Consider the following 21844-nt stretch of genomic DNA (forward strand, 5'->3'; position numbering starts at 1 on the left):
ATATGTCTATAAAAAAGCAAATGGTTGTCTGGTAGAATCTATTGTAGATTTATTGGAATCCAAAAACAAACAGATTAAAATAAGCAAACACAATCAGTGTCCATTAGCAGTAGCACAGTTTAGAAAACCAAGTAAATCCAAAAAAAAGGGCAAACACAGCAATGGCTCGATACACATTTATAACATGCGTTGAACGATGAGGCAGAGGATTCAAGTGCAGATAGAAAATCACTCAAACACTCAAAAGTAATCCAGGGAAGGGCAATGACAAAACAGGATGAACCACGAACACAAATAACAGCCATAAAGGACAATAACTGACAAATCGCATGGGAAACAAGGTTGAATACATAAAGGGAACCAATGACAAATGAGAACATGAACCCATGACTAACAACAACCAATCAGAACATGATGCATACACTAGGCCAGAGAACATGAGGGCAAGGGAAACAAGACACAAATAACACAAAACACAAAAATAAAAGGTATGAAAACCATAACATGAATCAAAAGCCAAAACCAATGTGACAACAGTGAAACAGACAGACAATGCAGATCGACCTGCTCTCAGCCCTCCAGTGGACTATGAACACCCCCGGTGTTCTTCTAGGGTGTCCTCTGTGTCTGGGAGCAAGATGATCTGGGTGGTTTTGGTGAAATTCTGCACTGAGGGAAGGATCTAGGATGTCACAGGCATTGACCAAAGATCTTTCTTCTGCAGTGTACTCCTCCCAGTCCACTAGATATTGGAGTTGACCTTGCCTCTTCCTGGAGTCTAGGATTTCCCTGATAAAGCTCCTTTGACTTCAAGGGGAGAAGGTGGACCAGTAGTATCATTGTCTGAGGAGTGTATAACATGGGCAGGTTTAAGTAGTGAGGCATGGAATGTAGGGCACACATGATAATATTTAGAAAGCTGTAACCTGTAGGTGGCAGGATTGATCTGTCTGATGATCTTGAATGATGATTCTGATGATTCTCCTATGTATTGCAGAATTAGTTTCTTCAGATTTCACGTGGATAGTCATACCAGATCACCAGGGCAGAACTGAAAGTGCAGGAGTCTTTGATGATCAGTGGGGAGGTGTTGTTTTCTGATGCCTAGTTGGAGGCAGATGTTGGCGCTCAATCATTCTTCTTGACTCCGACAGAAGCACTTGTCCACTGCTGGTACATCTGAAGGTTCCCCTGACCAGGGAAACAGGGGTGGCTGATATCCCAGCATGCACTGGAATGTGGTGAGACTGTTATAGGATGCCTACATGCCTGGATGTAGCACCCGATTTCTTGCCCTCCATACTCATGAAGTGAACTGCGTGCTGTGGTCGGAAAGAATGTCGTCGAGGAGGGCGTAAGTAAAGACATGATCAAAGAGGGTTTTGGCTGTTTTCCTGGCGGTAGGCAGGTTTTTCAGGGGTATTAGCCTGCAGGTTTTTTGGAACCCATCCACTATGACTAAAATATTGCTGTGTCTCTGTGAACTGTAGAGGTTAATGATAAGTCTATGGCCAGATGTAATCATGGGCACTAGGGAATGGGGCAGTTGATGGGTTGTTCTAGTCTGGGTCCATACTGTGCTGGCATTCACAAAACCTGACATCGTAAATCAGGGTGGGATACCAGAAAGCATTCTGTATGAGTGTGATAGTGCGATGGATCCCTGGGTGTCCAGAGCTAGGATTGATATTTACCGACTGAATAGTTCGTTGGGACTGGGCTAGGAGAAACTATTGTTTTGTGGGAGGGCAATCTGGGGGTGGTGGTTCTGTCTGTTGAGCATGTGAGATTTCCTCCATGAGGTCCCGGAGTACAGGGGCTATGATTACAGACAGGGTTGCAGTGCTTGTGGTTGGTGAGGAGGGTAACGGCAGCGAGAAAGGCTTCTGCTAGAAGAATGAGTAGGGGAAGAGTTTACTGGGATTCCTTTGTAAAAGGACAGCCCCTATTCCACAACTGGAAGCATCCACCTCTACAATAAATGGGAGATTGGGGTCAGGGTGTTTCAGAAGTTGTGAAACTCCATTTTAAGGTGTTTGAAGTCAGTATGTGCTTGGGTTTTCCAGACCAGTTTCTTGGGCTTTCCCCAGAGTAAGGTGGTAAGATAAACGGCAATATTGCTGTAGTTATAGTAAATCTATAGTAAAAATTGCCGACCCTAAGGAACCTCTGCAACTCCCTGATGTTTGTCAGTGGGGGCCACCCTGTAACTGCCTTGACTTTATCTTTGCTCATTTTCACCTCCTGCTGACTGATAACATACCCTAAAGTATTGTGTTGGTATAAGTGTGGTGAAACTCACACTTTTCAGCTTTAAGCAAAGAGGTGTTGTAACAGACAAGTAAGTACATTGCATACATGGGTGATGTGGAGCTCTAATGGCCTTAAATAAATCAGGATGTCATCTATATATACAATAACTCAATTGTTTAGCAAGTCTCTGAAGACCTTGTTCTGGTTGTTGATGGCTGTGATTCTTATAAGGAGTAGGTCAGGGCTCAGTGTGGAGATTGAGTTCTTCAACCAACAGATGGTGAATCAGGTTGACAGTCTTACCAGGGTCAACTAGTGCTAAGACCGAATGGACATGATCAGTGGCATGGAGCGGCAATAACAGGCTATATGGGCAGGAACATGCAGCGGCAATAACAGGCTTTATAGGCAGGAACATACAGCGGCAATAACAGGCTGTATGGGCAGGGAGAGATGCTCACCTTTGGTGTTTGTGGGTTGGGATGACAGGGCAGAGCAGGGCAGGGCAGACATCAGTGTCCGGCCTGGCCACAGTAAAAACACAGTTGTCTCTAAAGCCGGAGTTGGCGCTCCTCTGAGGAGACTCTAGTTTTCATCAGTTGCATAGGCTCTGGGGCCCCTGCAGTGGCTTGACTAATGTGAGACCCTGGTTCCATGAAGGCGGTGAAGGAGCAGGTTCATTGTGCATGTTAGTAGCCTGCAATGTGGCAGTTTGCCCCAGTAGGCTGACAGAACTTCATATTGATGGGCGATTGGGACAGGTGAAGTAATAAAGCAGACAGTTGTCCAATAGAATCCATGTGCAGATTTATTAGAAACAGTCCAAGAACAAACAAATGCTATTCGGCAAACACAATCAGTCCGTTAGCACTAGCACAGTTCAGAAATACAGGTAAGTACAAATAGCTAGGCAAACAAATCCAAAACACAAGATACAAGTGGGGAAAAACGACAAATGTAGCAATGGTTTCATACAGAGTGAAGCAAATAGATGACACAAAAAAAACTTTTTGTAGCAACTAACAATACTTAGCAACATGGTGCTGGTTTAAATGTCCATATTCCGGAAGAGGATCCCTTACAATGTCTTCGTTTGTCTTGCTCTCACCTTTCTCTCACACTACATCTTATTTTATGTTGTCCATTCAGGAAAATTCATTGTCTGGTGTGTTTTTGCAAACTTTGTACAATATATCTCAGCTTGTGCAGTTGAACAGTGCTTCAATCCTCACCATTCCAGTTCTGCATCCTGCATCATAAAAGGGACCTTCGGTGTAGACCAGGGTTGTCCAATCTTATCTGTGTGGGTCCTGGTTTTCATTCCAATCAATTCACACAAGATTTCATTTAAATTTGGCATAGTGTGCCATTTTATGAGACATTTTGTCCTGATGTAGCTGACTGTTAAGCTCCACCAGGAAGTTTGTAATCTCACTAATCTCACCGAGATGAGAACTTTTCTTTGTCTGTGACCCAATTCAGAATTGCCCTGAATTCTAACCGGCCCAAATATATACAAAATATATACTGAATTCTAAACAGGCCCCTTATATAGCTGTGGTTAATAATCCTAGTATCCTCAGCAGAAGCTAGTAGTGCACACAGTGTGAGGAATAATACAGTATGTACAGACTGGCATTTAATGTGTGATGCTGGGAAGAGAGTAGGACAGGAACATAAAAATAATAATAGACTGCCTGTGATGGTAAAAAATTGTACTGTGAATTCACATGAGGGTATTTGATGTCGCAGATGGCTACAATACGTAAGACTCTAGGCAACTCTGATCCGAGGTCGGCTAAGCTAATAAGACAAGATCTCTTTAGCAAAGCAATGGGACAGTTTTTCCAAACCTCTGGAGGTATAAAACCAAAAACATTTTCGTAATGACCTTAAATCAGATAATATATTAGGACATTCTTAGGTTACTTGTTATGTACTTCATTATTGGTGTGATAAGTACATGTTTCATGAATTTAAATCCCTTTTTTTCTAAAAGGCACAGGAAACCCAACAACTAGTAATGTTTGTTGTCATATTTAAAATAAAATCATGTCTGGAAGTTAGGAGTAATTTCTATAAATGTATTTGACTACAGTTTCATGATCTATTGTGAGTTGGACATAAGAAAAGCATTCACCAACTTCAGAGACGTTTTTTGAAGTCCCTAATAGTGGAAGACTGAGGCATAAGAACTTTGGACCTTCAGGGCAATCTCCACTCCACTAAAGAATTTACCAGTGGCTGGACATTGATGAGTGATTCTTGCTAAAATTAGCCCTGATAGTGTGATAAGACTTCATCTTTAATCCCTAGAGAAGAAGACTCAATGCCACAGATAGACATTCTGTAATCCACTAATGTAACAGCTGACTAAACTGAAGTCACTTTAGGGTTCAGCACCAATCAAAGAGATACCTCTGGAACATATGCTATATATATTGCTACTCTTCATACCAACTTCATTGTTGGCATAGTAGTTAAGCTAGAATTAAATGTTAAATCAATCCACTCTTTTTCCCCACGTCATATGATATGATCCAAACAGTTGCATACACTCACTATGTATGTCTGCCATTAAGATTTATTCCACTATTATTTTGAAGCACAACATTATTCTTATTATTATATAACGTTGTATCTCAATTGTGTTTCACAAAAATTCTAATTAAAAAGTGGATTCACCTAATTTGTTTGAAATCAAATATCCTTATTTACAATAGGCAAATTATTCCTATTTCTTACCTTGGTGATTATTGTTAAATCATATCGTTACAAGGTTATTTTATCCACTGGTGCTGGTGTCCCATTTAAAATGAATTTAAAAATAATAATTTTAAATAATAGAACTAACAGAATTAATTTACTCATCTTGATTCTTTTTAATGTATAATCAATATAAAATAAAGTAAAAATAAATTGCCTATATAATGTCTATTTAATACATAAAATAAATTGTTATGGTATATTAAAAATAAACCACAATTATAAAAATAATTTGAATACAAAATTACATTTCTTGCAGTTAAAGTATTTCACTTTTTCTGGTGGTCGTTCTGTCTCGACAGGTGAACCTTGAGGGTTACTGTTCCCAACTGGACACAAATACAATACAAAACAAGGTCACTTTACAAAAAATCCACTAGAGGGCAGTATTGTAAAACAGAGATTTTTTTTTACAAACCAACATTCACATTTAAAATTGATTACCAATTAACTTTGTAAATTTTGCATTATACATTAACTTGTGAATTATGTATTTACGCAAAAAAAAAACATTTAAAATCAATAAAATTAAACAGGCTTAGGCTGTGCATTTATTTTCATTGCTTCACTTTACATTTTGTAACACATAGTAACATTCAGAATAAAAGAAATATTTATTTTTGATGTAAATAAATAATACAAAATATAAATAATAGTGTAATGGGCTTTATTAGGATCTAATGACATTATATATAATAAAAATCAGTTTAGAAAGTCTTTCACAATGACATTTTAATGCCGATTTGTAGCCTTGAAAAGAAAATATACTTCCTTAAACAAATTTGTTTTTTTACGTAGAGAGTCTTTGTCAGTAATTCTGCACACGGCTTAAAAAGCGGTCTGGTCCTGTGATGTGGCCCAGTAACGGTGCCCTTCGTGTAAATCCGGTTTCCTTGGAATAACCAGGAATAACGGTGCGCCTCCTGAATCCATGGCCGTATTCCAAATAACACCCCATACCCTGCCCCAGAACACTACTTAGGGCACTGAAAACCGGGTTATACACACCAGCTAGTGCACTCAATCTACAGAAGGTGATCATTTGGAACTCGACCCATGTCAAATTCTTGTGCGGCTTGAGAAGCGGTTCTGAAGGAACAGCTGTAAGACCACAGGAAAGCACAGGAACAGCTTTGGTCTACAAGGTATTTCTGGACTTTGGGTTATTATTTATGGAGCAGAAGACTAATGACACGAGTGTCGCTGAACGGAATAAAAAGCTCAATCGCCCGTTTTCGGTCGATTCCCGTGAAGCAGCCCTCCGCTAAGCTAACTAGCTAAAGCTAATCATTCCCACAAACAATAGGAAAAGCAGCTTCGCACGGGAAAGTCAGCTTGGTTTATTTACGTCGTCTTCACCTGACGAAACGTTTACTGGGACATGTTACTCATAAACACGGCGCTTTTCTATGAACTATCGAATCCATGGAAGCGTTTGCGACTCGTAACTTTCTTTGTATATGTTTAATAATGAAATCTACAGACCGAGACAGCTAGCTAGCGTGGCGTCGCTAGTTCACAAGGCAGCTGGTCACTGATACAACCGGGACCAACATATTTTGCCTATTAGTTGTTTTGCACCAAATACGGTTCCAGCAATAAATAAGCACACAATGTGGTCAACTTAACAGTTCCTAGTTGTGTAAAAATGAGATAATGTAAGTCGCTCTGGATAAGGACGTCTGCCAAATAGTGTAAATGTAAAAATAATATTATTTCACCCACAAATAAATAGATTAAAAAGGATTAGAGTTAATTTCAGGTATGTGGAGTCGGTTCATCTATGTGCAGCCCAAAGAATTTGGACTTACATTGAAGTAGGCAACCATTACCCTGAAAAATACAAAGAAATCCATCAGAGAGATGGTAAAAACATTAAGTGTGTCCAAATTAACTATTTGATACATTCTTAAAAAGTAAGACTGCACTGGTCATCAACAGAAGAATGCTTTGGATAACAGACATCTGTTTTTTTTCTTGGTGAAGTAAAATGCCATCACAAGATCCAAAACTTTGTCCAGGAGATTGAGTTATCTGTGTCAAAACAATCAAGACAAAGAAAAAAATACAAAGGGTTTACCGCAAGATATGGACTATTGGAAAATCTGAAAAACAGATAAGAATTTGCCAAAAACGTAAAAAAGCCCAGATAGTTCTGGAACAAAATTGTGTAGACAAGTAGGACAAAGATCAACTTGTACCAGGATGGTGAAAAGAAGTGAAATCATATCACCTCATCTTCTGGCATGGGCATGTATGGCTACCAGTGGAGCAGAATACTTCAGAATTCTGAAGTGAACAGGGCTTTATCATCTGCTCAGATTCACCCAGTGAGCAGAACAGTGACCCCAAAGCATACTCTGAAAGCAGAAGATTTAAAACGAGGAATTTGCTTCAATGTCCAAGTCAATCTCATTGACCATGCAAGGCCAAACACTCCAAGAACAAGCATGATCTGAAATATTTAGCTACAGTAAAGTCCTGATTTTGCAACAGCAATGAAGGGACATGGCCTCTGGTGATCTGTTTGGGTTTCAGAATTTAGACAGATTTGCAACCAAATATTAAAAATGATCATTTAATTCATGGTTATGGTTGTTAATTTATTTTTGTTTTTTTAAGTCCTACAGCAGAAAGTCTACATTTTTATATTATATATTGTGTTACACCGTTAAAGTGAACAACTTTGTAAATATTCAAAATATATACAAATACATGGATGTCACTGTATTTGAGTTATGTTTAGAAATCAGTACTAGAGGAGTCTAAGGGTTTAAGGGTTTTTAGCTGCAAAAATGTTGAGGAAATAGAAATATTTAGTGATGTGTTCCAGTTGTATGCAGATTATGTGTAGCTTAACATCTTACTTTATAGGGATTAAAGACCTACCATATCTATTAATACTGCTGATTGTAAACCAAACATTTCCAATATAATATAAACCCTTATTATGAGTTCTGACAATTACATCTACGTAATATCTGTCTGCTATTTTATGACTGTCACTTACATTTTTGAAGAATCTTTTACACTATTTATATTGTCTCTTACATCTTTTTACCAGGGCTACCTGAGACATAATGCTGACAGAACATGGACGCTCCTGAGTATTTGGATCTAGATGAGATTGATTTCACTGATGATTTAGCTGTAAGTAAATAAATTGGGATTGTGTTATAAGTATATTTTGCTGACTATTATACTCACAGTAATTACTATAATATCATTATAATAATAACAACTCATCTACAATATTTTAAAAGAGCTAGATTAAAGCTGGGCCTTGTGGGTCTAGATTTCTCTCCAAGGGAATTTCATTAAAATGTTTTTTAAGGGGATGATGATCATTTAAAAAATGCAGAAATAGTTGCATTACTCAGGATAATAGAATATGTTTGATACAGTCTGTGCATTATATGACCACATGCAGAGTTCAATCTAGCTATGGCTTATTGGGAACTACATTCACTGACAGAGGAAAAAGTTAACTTTATATTTGACAATATTGTGTCTGAATGATCAGTTACTCAATATTAATTTCTTGTTTATAGAACTGTTGTATAAAAGCAGTATTACATTTCCAGTTGTAGTGTTGAAGTACTGTGTTGTAGAACTGTATAGCTGTGAGTATCTACGGGTGAACCTTCAGTTGAACAGTGCTCTTGCTTATTTGATATTACTTTACTGTATTTACAATTTTTTGCACAAGTTGCCAATTACTTTGATTTCTGTTACAGTACACATCGAAGACCATTCCAGAACTTTGCCGGAGAAATGATGGGCCAGCGGAGGAGAGACAAGGTACGACTATAGCAGGTTTCTAAATACATTACAAATCCTAATCTTATGTATATATACCATTCCCATTCTCAAGGGGATGTTGAGCATTTTAAATATATATATATATACATAATGTAAAAATGTTGTCTGGTAAATTGTGCCTGTGGTCATTATTAATGAAGATGCCATTGCATAGGAAAAGATTTTACACAGTCACTGTGAAGGTGAAGTCAACTGGAAAGAGCCAATTATTGAGCCATAGCAAAGACCTTAACCATTCCATGAAATGGTGCTGTTTATCAGCAAACAGTACTGGGGTGTTTCATGTCCTCAAAGGACACATGAACCGAGCAATTCTGGGACTGTTAGGGAAGAATGTATTCCTGTCAGAAACTGAATCTGGGGAGATAATGAACATTTCAACAACACAACAGCCCCAAACAGCCAATATAACTCAAAAAGCTTTGCATGGCCTCCCTGGAATCCCACTGAAAATGTTTGGAAGAATATAAAGTTGTGAGCCCATCAGGAGGACCCTTGTAATCTTGAGTAATTTAAGACAGTTGGTCAAAAGGAACTTGCCTAAATTGAACCAAAATGTAAATCTACAGTATAACTGCTAATAACAGCTTTGCAGCCAAGAGATAATATTGGTCATTTGTGGTGTCCAAATACCCCACATCAATTTTATATAATTGCTTTTGTATTTATAAGTCCATAGCCAGTGCGTTATTTGTGTAAATTTGAAACTATATGCATAAGAAGTATATTAAATAAAAAAAGGAAGAGTCCGAATACTTACTTTTCTTCTGTGTAGATTTAGATGTGACATAATAATAGTTCTACTAAAATGTAGTTTTTGCCTCTTGCATATGCAAACTCACACGAGTGACACTCACTAATACGTTTACTGTAATCTTTCAGCTCCCGGCATCAACTGGAGTCGAAGTGCCTCCTCACACAGTGGAAGTGGAATCAAACCTACTGGAATTGCTGATGTTTACAGCAAATTCAGACCAGTTAAAAGGGTCTCACCACTTAAGCATCAACCAGAGGTTTTGGACACTGAGGCTGACACTAAAAGCCCTGGGCAAAATGAAGAGGGAAACAATTTCCCTAAAGGGCCCCAAACAAGTGTGAGTCCATGTAATGTTCAGGCACTCAAGTGCAAAAATATTGGTAATGGTGCACTTTTTGGGGAACTGGAGCATTATGACCTGGACATGGATGAAATACTAGATGTGCCTTACATTAAATCCAGCCAACAAATGTCCACCCTCCCCAGAGCAGCCTCAGAAAAGCGATCTTCAGGGAGTAGTGCCACTGATAGATGTGTAGGCCTCAAGGCATCATCTCTCGCTCAAGCTGAGAACCTGAGCAGTGGTACGCAGTTTTGTGTACTTCCACCTGTTAACTGGTCAGACATGAGAAAGTCAAAGTCTATGGATCCAGACTATCTCAGGGCACAGACAGTTGGATATGATCACTCACCAGGCTTGCTGCACCGATCTATATCTGAAGCAGATAAGCTGTTATCAGGCAGACCTTTTCCAGATACACCAACGCACAAGGTTGGCTCGGACACTTCTATCAGTCAGCCTTTGTTCCATGTTCAGGGAGGTTCAGTAGGAAGGGTAGACAACAGCAAGCCTTGGAGCAGTCCGAAAGCATTTGGAGAATGTGATGAAGAAACCAAAAAGTCTCACAGTATAATCAACGTTGTGCGGGAGGGCCAGATCTCTCTCTTGGTGAGTAATGAGTCCCCTGAAAGGTTGAAATGTTGATTTACTTATTTGTGATAAGAAATGATAAATCTGATGTAATCATTGTACGTTCTCAGCCTCATTTTGCGACTGAAAACCTCGAACTCGTTCGAGATGAAGACGGAAACAACCTTCTTCATATCTCTGCTGCACATGGACATGCAGACTGTCTTCAGCACCTAACATCCCTAATGGGAGAAGATTGTCTTAACGAACGCAACAACCAGCAGCTTACTCCAGCTGGTTTTGGAGTCAAAGTGAGCTCAGTAGTTTGTTCTATTTCTGTATTCTTCATTGTAAAACCTTTACTTACTTCTAGGTTAAATAAGTAAATGACTAACTTGTAGTGTTTTATTTGAATGCAGATATGAGAATATTTTTTATACTTTTTTTCGTATTTCTGAATAGAATGGTCATCTGGAGTGTGTGCGCTGGATGGTGAGTGAGACGGAGGCCATCGCTGAACTTAGCTGCACGCGGGACCACCCAAGTCTTATCCACTATGCAGCACAATATGGACAGGTAAAGATAAATATTCTAATAAGGCCGGTCAATTTTGTTCTGTCTTCTAGATTGATCACTTTTCAGCTGACTCTTTTATTCAGGAAAGGATCTTGTTGTGGCTACTACAATTTATGCAAGAACAAGCTATTTCACTGGATGAAGTGGATCAGAGTGGGAATAGTGCAGTGCATGTTGCTGCTCAGTATGGTCATCTTGGCTGCCTTCAGGTAAATATTTATGTTTTTGTACAGTTATAACATTTTTAACAAAATCTTTGGAAAATTTTGTTTAGCAAAGCATCTTTTCTATGGGCACAGTAAAATTGGAAACAGGACACAGACCTCCCTCGTGCTTTCCTGTTTGTGTGGACTGACCAAAAATTTCCTTTTCTTTTCACTAGTCAGCAGGGAGGGGAAGTGTGGAAAAACACAAGGCACAGTATCACAATGACCAGAAAACTTTTTTTAAGACTTGAGTTTCCAGTCAGCGACAGAGCAGTATTTAGATTCCATAGTGTACAAAGGGGACTATACTTAACTTAGATGTGTATTTCTTAAAATTAACCGTGTTATTTATTTGAATTTTGTCCTTTTTATACTGTGTTTCCAAAGACGCTGGTGGAATATGGCTCAAATGTTACCGTTCAGAACCAGCAAGGTGAAAGGCCATCTCAGTGTGCTGAGCGACAAGGTCATACAACCTGTGCACGCTACCTGGTGGTTGTGGAGACCTGTATGTCATTGGCTTCACAGGTGGTCAAGCTTACCAAGCAACTCCATGAGTAAGCAGGCAGTAGAAGTATTTGTATATTGATATTCAAAGATAAATAGAAGGTCCTCAACAAATTCACTGTTTACAACATATTCTTTTGCAGACAGACTACAGCAAGAATAGCACTCCAGAGTCAAATGCAGTTGTTATTGCAGTCCCAGGATTCCAATGGAAGACCACGATCACCCAGGTTCGCTCTCTTCTCCTCAAATTATCACAAGGTTTGTCTCATTGTAATGAACAGGTGTATTTACATATAATGTCATCTTAATCACTTCTCTGTTAGTTTGCTTATTCCACCAGCTGAGACCTGGCCTGAGATGACACTTACTGCGGAGGTTACCCCTGGTGATGGACAGTGGGTGCTGAGGCAGAGGCAGGTGGATTCTGAGTCAGTCCTGCGCAAGATCTTGGGAAAAGACATCGCTGAAAGAATAAGCACCAGGGAGAAGCTGTTCCAAGAGGAGGCAGTAGAGGGCGCCAGTGGCACAGACTCTAGGATAGGCCAGGGCATAGGCCCACTACGGAGACCAGGTATGGTGGAAAGGAGGGAACTGAAATTAGCCCGCCTTAGGCAGATCATGCAGCGTTCCCTCAGTGAATCAGACACAGACTCATATCCCCCTGATGAGTCTAAGCAGCCCACAGGCACCCCCAGACAAGAAAGACCAAGCCAGCTTCCCTTAGCAGAGAGTGAGGAACCAGTACAATTAACGAATAAGAAGCATACCTCAGCTGCTGAGCGCAAGTTTTCATTTGCACTCAGGACATCCAAGTCCATGGATGGATATAATCCCTCTCCAACTTCAGACAACAGTGATAATGATCATGAAACAAAAACTGACTTTTCAGGGGAAATAACTGAATTTAACAATGGGCAAAAAGTCACAAGTCCAAAGAGTGCTCTTAAATCGCCATCCTCTCGTAGGAAAACCTCACAAAACCTTAAACTCAGAGTGACTTTTGAAGAGGCACCAGCTGTCCAAAAGACTGGTCAAGCAGGGGATGTTAAAGTGGCTTCTGGTAAAGAAAAGACTTCAGAATCAGGGAAGCGACCCTTTGGAGCATTCCGCTCCATTATGGAAACATTAAGTGGAAATCAGAATGGCAACAACAGTAATGCTCAAGGGACATCTGTTGGTAAGCAATCACCTTCAAGTTCAACACAGAGTCCTTCTGGGAAAAAATCAGATGCTAAGGCCAGTCCAGGGGGTCTGTCAAAATGCAAATCCAAGACCAGCGCTGTTTAAGTGCCTTTTTAAGGGTGCTGTGAGAGCATTGCAGTGCCCTGTTTATCTTGAATAATTTAGTACCTTGAGTGTATTTAGATTAGTCACAAATGACTGACCAAAACACTTTAAAGCTTAAAATTAGAGGTCAGACACTTTTTTTGCAATATAAAACAAACTGTTTTATCATCAGTCACTGTATATATGTATAACACATGACTTCACATGCATTCTGCATAGTAAATAGATAAGTGGAGTTGTTAAAAGTATTATTTAACATCACTGTGATTTTGTACAATCGTTATCTCATTTTACAATCATATGTTACTCATAAAAAAAGCATTCCCTGCTCACAGCTGTGTTTTTAAACCCAAATGCAATGCAAACTGTAAAAATAATAGTTTAATGATTAGGTCTTAGTGTTAGAAAATGACATTGAATATTTATGACCACTACATTTTGTCAAGAACAGCACTGCATCACATTACCGAAACTTTTTTTTTTTTTTTAGAGTGGACAGTGTTAGATACTGAGCGTTACATACATGCTATGTTGTTGGAAAAGTTTTTTTAAATTTTTTTTTATTTTAATCAATTACAGTTACATTTTTTTACATAAATAACTCTGTTTTTCTGTACTTTTTTCCATTTTAAAACATATTTATGAATTATAATTTAAAAACCATGTTTGAAAGAAAAAAAACATTATTGCATCTATTGTAATCCTAAAATGAAAAATAAAAGCATTTAACTGTTAACTGTGTGCCTTCGCAATTTTGTAAATCGTTTGCCTTTTAAAAAAATTGAATATCTTCTTTACACACATCTAGGGCCAGTTGTTCAAAAAATTCAATCTGGTTCAAAATAATCCAGATTTGGCAATCCCATTTTTTCCTATTCAGGATCTGGTAATCCGTCTTACTTTTATGCCAGTTTTTCAAAGAAACATTGGATTGGATCACCCTGATCCAGATATACCATTTTCAAGATTACCAAATCCGGATTACCTGTGCTCTAAATGGGACAACATATCACAACGTGGGCTATCAGCTATGTAAAGAACAGGTAGAAGAGCCAACAAGGGGTCACTGTAAGAGTTTTTTATTTTGAGACAAAACCCAAAAATAACAAATCTACTTCCATTCATAATTTCTTTTATGACCCCTCATCTGAGTCATAAAAGATAAATATATTTTAACAAATACATTGTGGATATTTTGAAAACATCTTAAAAAATTAAAATAGCTAAATGTCCAATAGTTAACAAAATAAAGAATGTTCAGGGTTCTTTTTCATCTGAGGACGAGAGACCAGCTTTTCCAAGCTCTGCTTTTACGAGGTGGATCTGAAGTTTTGTTTTGAAGTTTTGCTTCAATAAAAGTATATACACTAAATTATACAAATTATTTGACCCATTTTAAAGTTTTACTACATTTTCCTCCTGGAATCCACCTTGAAATCCTACCCCCTGTTGGGATCAGGATAATCCTGTTTTTTTGGATCAAAGTTATCCAAATCCTACTGACAAGTTTTGAACAACACAAACTGAAGGTTTGATCCAGATTAAAACTAGGATTGGATTTCAGATTCCTTCTTTCCCTTTTGAACAACCCATTTTCAAGATTTGATCCAATCCGATAACCAAAATCCGATCAGCTTACCTTTGAACAACCGGCCCCTAGTGTTTATATAATCTTATCTCTAATAATATGTAATAAATAGGAAGTCAAAGACTATGATGAAAATTCTATCAAAAAATAATTTTAGTATAAAATACTACAGGCATATCACGACTACCTTGTTTTCATTCACAAACAATACACTTCAAAACACCAGCTTTATGTTTCCCTCCAGTGAGAAAAGCATCTCATTTTTTATAAAAACCAATACCTGGGGAGGTTGTGTTTTTGTAAGTGAAGTTAAACTGATGAATTAGCCCTCATTCATTGGACAACAGTTTGAGGCAATATCCAAGGGAGTCATTCGACACCTTTGAGGAGGCAGGCAGTTTAATTGGTGATGGTGTGGGGCTGTGAGGGGAACGTTTAGGCACGGGGCCGACAGCCTGTTGTGTAGCATGAAAATGGAAGAGACAACTGCTTGATTTGACAGGAGGAGTCATATATAGATTTTTGTGTCCATTGTTTTGGCTTATTTGTGTGTGCTTTACTCAGTCAATCAAATATAATTGACACCACTGGGCTCTGTTGTTTCTGGGATGACAGCAGTTAATGCCAGTGGAAAAAAAGGCTGGGTGGAAAGTTCTCCTGGTGAAGGATGGGGAAAGGTTTCGGCCAGCCTTGTGACAAATTTTCACACTTCAACGGCATTAATTGATGTAATGACAGCAATGATGGATACTAATATATGCAACCTTTAAAATGAAACCTAATTATACCTTACCAAATTCATTTTTGCCTGCTGGTTTGAATAAGGATGTGAATTAAATAGCACCAGGGCTTTCTAACAGAATTTACAATCATTTGGAACCAATTTTTAATAACTATTTATAAGTAATTGAATGACTAAATGCCTAAAGTTTGTCAAATATGATGATGACTGATGACTAAAGAAGAAAACTATACTTAAAACACAGGAGATCATACCTAAGTTTTCCTGATGCACGATGAATTGACTGATCTGTATTGTTTTTGTTTAATTGAGTTCTGTGTATTGTGTCTAAGGGGCTCTTTACATTAACTATAATGCTGTTTTAGTCCAGAAGAGGGAAGCACTGCTGTTATATTTCTGCTATTAAACACACAGGAAGAATTTAATGAATATTCTAGACATAATTAGGACTATAACCAATCAAAAAAATCTAAATACTCATTATGTGTTTGTACAGTCAATGACAGATGAAGAAAAAAAGGTGCCCTATAAGCAGAATTACAAAATTGTTGTAACAGTTTCGAAATCGATATTACATTTGTGTGTAGTCAGTAAATTTAATATAATATAGATTACTATGGGAAAAAAAGGATTCCATTTAGCTAATAATTAGTATATATAAAATTGTATTTGTATTGAAACACGTAACCTCCACATACAGACTAAGTGTGAAAGATCTGAAGTAAAATTATAAGTGAATGATTTTTTTCATCAGGGTGGAAAATTAATCTAGCAGAGAAGACATACTACAGCAACATGTCATTTCTGTAACGTTCTGTCAGTCAGAGGACTGAGTGGACATGTTAATTGGAAAAGTGCCCTCTGACCTGCTCTTATACTTAAACTTACACTGACAAATGACCTCAATCACTCCTGTTCTTACAGTCAGCTCCAGTTTTATTTTTTGCACACCTCAGAAGAATGCTTAAAATTAGCGTATTAAACATAATTACTTAAATATTAGCATTAAATAATTAATTAGTATTCAAATCTAAATTAAATACAAATTTCCAGCATTTTTGTTACAGTTTCCAGACGGAGTTGTACATAATGGATAAGAAAAATACATGAGATTGTAAAATGACTGAGTAAAATGTAACTTTTTCAAAAGGCTTGAGCAGTATTTCTTTTCACATTTAATCCTTTCTTACAGTAAAGCAGGCTAACACTTTAGTATTAAACAAGTGGAATGGAAATCAATGAGAATAAACAAATGTTGTTGCTGCAAGCCTGTTAGATTAATCAGGAAATTGTTGGGTTTGTGTGTAGAGTATCTGTGTGTAGATGCTGGTGAGCTGGTGATGAGAGTGGAGAGGGGTGTGAGACATTGGTGCATACATAAAATAGACAATGCCGACAGTAAAACACTGTATAAGAAGTGCCACAATGAAGGTCTAACATTTTGCAACATTTAAAAGAAATGCTTATGAAAAACAGCAAAACTGTAAATTCATATGAGCCGTTAATGAGGTGTGAAACATCACAAATTCAATGCTGGATGATTCAATGTGTAAATTCCATTTTAAGGCCACGGGTAAAAAGTGTTAAGTAATTCTTGTTTTGTCAAGTTCTAAAATATGGATTCCAACTCCATAACAACAAGCTGCCTGGAAACGTTGTTAAAATTAACAGGGATATTTTTGTCTAAATGTAATTGCCTCAGACAGGTAGTTAAAACCTAGTAAAAAATGGATCACTCAAATAGGTGATAACCCCAACCATAAAGTTAACACAATATAGAAACTGGTGCAAAAACTGAAAAATGTGTTGCATAGAAGTGTCATTTTATACAGTACAAGATAACGAAATATCAAAGATGGAATGTATTATTCATATTTTATGCATATTTTGTAGTATGCATATTTTTTATGCATATTTTGTAGTATGCATTTATACTTAATACATAATAGAGAGTATTATTATTATTGTTATTATTATTATTATTATTATTATTATTATTATTATTATTATTATGCTTCTGGTAAATATTAATATTTTTCTTTCATTACAAATATACTTTTTGCTCCGGAGCCTGATATGTCTCTCATTGTTTGAAGCTTTTGTCTGCTTAGACACAGGCACTGCTGTTGATGTCATTCATCCATGGGAATGGCTCCTTTAACTTATTCCATTGATCTCTGTATTTCCCATTAAGCCAGACTGTTATGTTCAAATGGAAAGAAGTAAGGAGTCTCAGGCTGCCAGCGGAGGCCTCCTGCTTTGGCCTCTGGAGGATGGTAGGAACTGAAGCACATCATTTAGGCCAGTGTTCTTCCATCCACATTATTTGGTGTAAACAGCAGTTCATTACAGCAAGCCAGATATGCAGTTTGTTGTCATGGCTCAATGCTACAGTTCAGCTTGTTTGCAACTGTCGCAGAATAGCCGTTGCATAAGAAACAATATGTCCCTCCGGATATGCCCTATGAGATCTCAAGTTGTTTTATCATTTGTAACTGTTTTTAAAGTTTATGTTAGATTTTAACCAATACAGCTATAACATATTCTTTATCGAGTATTCAGGTTTATATGTATTTAAACATTAATAGTATTTAGTGGGTTTTCATGAGGGGACTTTATATAATGTTAAGAATTTTAAGGAATTATTTGATTTAAGTAAAATGGCATTGCAACTGCTTTTTCCTGGTTAGGATCACATTGGAAGATCAATCTGATGATAATGAAAAACCTAAGTGAACTTAATGAATGTGTAAAGAGCCTAATTCAATAACTGTTAGCAGTGATGAGTAAAAATACATAACTGTAGTAGGAGCCAAAATGTCTAAGTATGGTCTGCAATAAGTAAACTTGAAATCTCACTGTAGTTTATATACTCACACAGGCTTCACCTGCTAGGTGTCGATATAAAGCATAAGGATTCATATCAAATTGACTAATATGCTGATAAAGACTTGTTAAGACTCTGCTTTCTTTAAAGGACATGGAAGACCCTTAAGACTAGACTTAATGAGCTTTTGTGTAATATATGTACATATATTTACACATATACATATATATACATGTATATACGTTTATAAATGCATACTGAATATATTGTGTAGTGCTACTGAAAGGAGGCCCAATAGTACACTGTGTGTACTGACCTGTATGAGCATATTGCACATGTTCATTTGCTGATTCCATTATCTGGTTGTTAATTGTACATATTGTACACACATTGTACCGGCTATGTATATATATATATGAGCATACTACACATTTCACCTGTTGATTTCGTATGTTTGTTAATTCTACATATTGCACACACATATTGCACTAACTATATGTATGAGCAATTGCACATTTTCACTTCACATTTCAACTCATTATCTATATATTTATCGGTATATCTGTACAACTGTTCTGCAATTTCTGGAGTTTGCTCCTAAGAATTTCACTCACCAAGGCACATGTGCTGTGGTGATGTTACAATAAAACTGACTTGACTTGATTTGATATATGTAAATACCCTATGGGGTCTAAAATGCTAGGACAAAAAATAATTCTTCTTTTAACAGATTGCCATTGAAGTGACCTGAGTATGAAGTCACATTAGTGGACTTCAGCATGAATGCTCTGTAAAGAAGATAGAAAATACAAAAGGAGTACAGGAGAGCTGACTACAGCTTGAATGCAATTTTAAATCTGCATGGACTCTATATTCAGAAACGGACTATTTTTTATATTGTGAATAGGAAACTTTAGAAGTTTCTCATCTAGACTCACTTTAAGATTCTTAGATGTGTGTATAGAGTGGGGGTGTCAAGGCTCAGTTTTTTATCCAAGATGTCAGAAAGATGTCAGAAAGGCAAGATGAGAATCAAATAGGCGTTTTCTTTAGCACTGTGCAAAGACTCCATGGAGGACAGTTTCTATAAAATGGCAAACCTGATATACAGTCTTGCTGTTATCCAGGATGGTAGCAAGATAGCTTTCTGTGTTCCTGTGTTTTATATAAGAATTGAAGGTAAAAACAGGTGCATTTAACAACATTGGTTCAGTTATGAGGTTAGGATGAGGTTAGCCTTGTACTGATATACTAGCTGGCACACTTTTACTTAGGTTCTAGAATGACACTTGAGATTATCCATATTGAGTGAAATCCAGTATGGAATGGAGTGTGTGTGTGCTATTGTCCATGATCCTCTCACATTTCTCCACCATCTGCCTTTCTACCACTACCTTCAAGGTATCCAGTTTGCAGCCTAGACAGAGCTAGTGTTTCTGATTAGCTTACTCTGCTTCCTTGCATCTCCAGGTACATATATTTGGTACATATATTTAAGGTTTTGAGTTTCTTCAGGAGGTAGTCTGTTCATACCCTTCTCATAGACCATCTCATTGATTCTGCCATGTAGTCTGTAGTTGAGGTGGACACCAAAGTATTATAATCACTGATCACTATAATTTGATCTCCCAAGATGAAAATGGTTTGGGATAGTGTCTTCTATCATAGTCCACCACCAGCTCTTTTTTCTTGGACAGCTTGAGTAGCAACACTCCTCAAATTTTCATATATTTTGTGAATCTTACAAGTTATTAAAAATGTTTTGTATTGCTGTAAATTGTCAAACAAGTCTAATCAGAGGAAGAGCCTAATTTAGCCTGATAGCTGTAGCCCATGATTGCTTGATTTGCGTGATGGATTCGCACTAGACTATGAGGTCATATGTAGGGGTGGGGCTAAAGTCAAATAACATAAATGCAATATACCAAATAAAAGAAATTTGGTATATTGTATTTATGTGCTAATCTGTAAGTTTGTTTCTTATGATGTCCTACTTACTGAATAAGCTTGGCTACCATTGGCCAGCTTTTAGCAAGCTTTTGACAAGGCTAATGCAGAGGTAGCATAACTAAACTTGAATGATGGGTTCAGGCAAGGAGCCAGTACTACTGTATCTGATGCACATCTCAAATTGGCCACTGAGAGGCACTGTTCATGTTTGCCCATTACACAAACAATCATCTTGGAAAATAAGCTGTACACTGTACTCAGTACAGTGTGAATCTCAGTAATAATCAAAAACAGTTGTATATTTGACTTTTGTATACAATACAGCCCGCCATATATCAACCAAAAGGAGTCAGTTCTGGATAACTTAAAATGCCATAATTCAGTGATTGGTTATATGCATTTGAACCAAACTTGAAAGACGTTCAAAGTTCTGAAGACATCTGCTGAGATATTGGAAGGGGGTGGAGTAAGGTTCAAGTAACCGTTTCTCAGGAACAAAAGTCTGCCTGAGCTGTTTGTTTTGCTAATCTCTAACTGAGTTTTTAATCATTACTTTCAAAAACATACTTTCACTCATCAGATTTCAGCACGAATCTCACACAACTAGAACTGCATTGATCTATCATCACAAAACATGATAAGTATGTTCTCTATGTGTAATATCATATCATTATTGGTCTTGTTGTTCTTTATTGATCTTGTTCATTATATACAGAATCTTGGCAAGAATTTGCTATTAGGGCAGTTTATGACAGCTGTTATTTAAGAGGAGTTCTTGGACCCTGCAGGTTGCTGCTTGTAGCTATTATTATTATTATTATTATTATTATTATTATTATTATTATTATTATTATTATTATTATTATCATTATTATTATTATTATTATTATTATTAGTAGTAGTAGTAGTAGTAGTCTACTTAGCTAACAACATAATGTCAAAGTCAGATTGACAACTAAACTTTGAAGCCATAGCAAAAATTCTTCACACTTACATTAATGCGTAAAAAAAAAGTTTGTAAATGGTGCCATCAGCAAAGATGGCTTATTTCAATACTAAATAAATTCAATTCTATTATTATTTATTTGGAGAAAAGTCTATTCTATTTTATTGTATTATAAGTGAAAATCTTTCTATTCTGATTGAAATTTGAGATGCCAAGGATCCTGGGGAATATTTAATACGCAAATCAGTATATGACATCTAGCAACCTTTTGAGTATGTTTTAGCTAACCAGATTAGTAACACTGGTTCTGAGCCACTGATTTATCTCGCTTGCTTATACCATGTATGGTCATTTCTAGTCATGTCTTGAAACCTGTTTGTATTGCCCTCTGGATTTGTTTGAATATCTATGTATTAAACCTGCCTGTACTTCTGACTTCACCTCTTAGAATCTGTTTTGGACCTGACTGAATCTGTGATCATGATTCAGACTGATATTTTGACCTTATTTGCAATTGTGCCATTAAAGCTCTTGCATCTGGATCCCAAGTGTGAGTCATCACGCTGTTGATCTTCAGTAGTTAATGATATGGAACAAAATTACACATAGTAACTCATTACTAGTTGAAATATTGGTTACTCATTGTTTCATTTCAGACTTTTGTATGATATTGTTGTCTATTTCTTCATTTAGCCATTGCCTTT

The 21844-nt window shown here is 37.1% G+C and overlaps 1 protein-coding gene across 1 annotated transcript; it reads left to right on the forward strand.

Annotated features, from left to right (window-relative positions):
• Positions 1-5985: 5985 nt before the first annotated feature.
• Positions 5986-13745, forward strand: LOC113656315 (synuclein, alpha interacting protein). The gene is made up of 10 exons (XM_027167556.2): positions 5986-6164; positions 8084-8169; positions 8757-8820; positions 9724-10547; positions 10640-10819; positions 10971-11084; positions 11168-11293; positions 11678-11847; positions 11941-12027; positions 12124-13745. Exons 2-10 carry the CDS (start codon positions 8113-8115, stop codon positions 13085-13087), a joined length of 2586 nt encoding a protein of 861 aa, XP_027023357.1. The 5' UTR covers positions 5986-6164; positions 8084-8112; the 3' UTR covers positions 13088-13745.
• Positions 13746-21844: the final 8099 nt, after the last annotated feature.

The sequence above is a fragment of the Tachysurus fulvidraco genome, chromosome 14 (assembly GCF_022655615.1).
Source record: "Tachysurus fulvidraco isolate hzauxx_2018 chromosome 14, HZAU_PFXX_2.0, whole genome shotgun sequence".
Taxonomy (NCBI): Eukaryota; Metazoa; Chordata; class Actinopteri; order Siluriformes; family Bagridae; genus Tachysurus; species Tachysurus fulvidraco.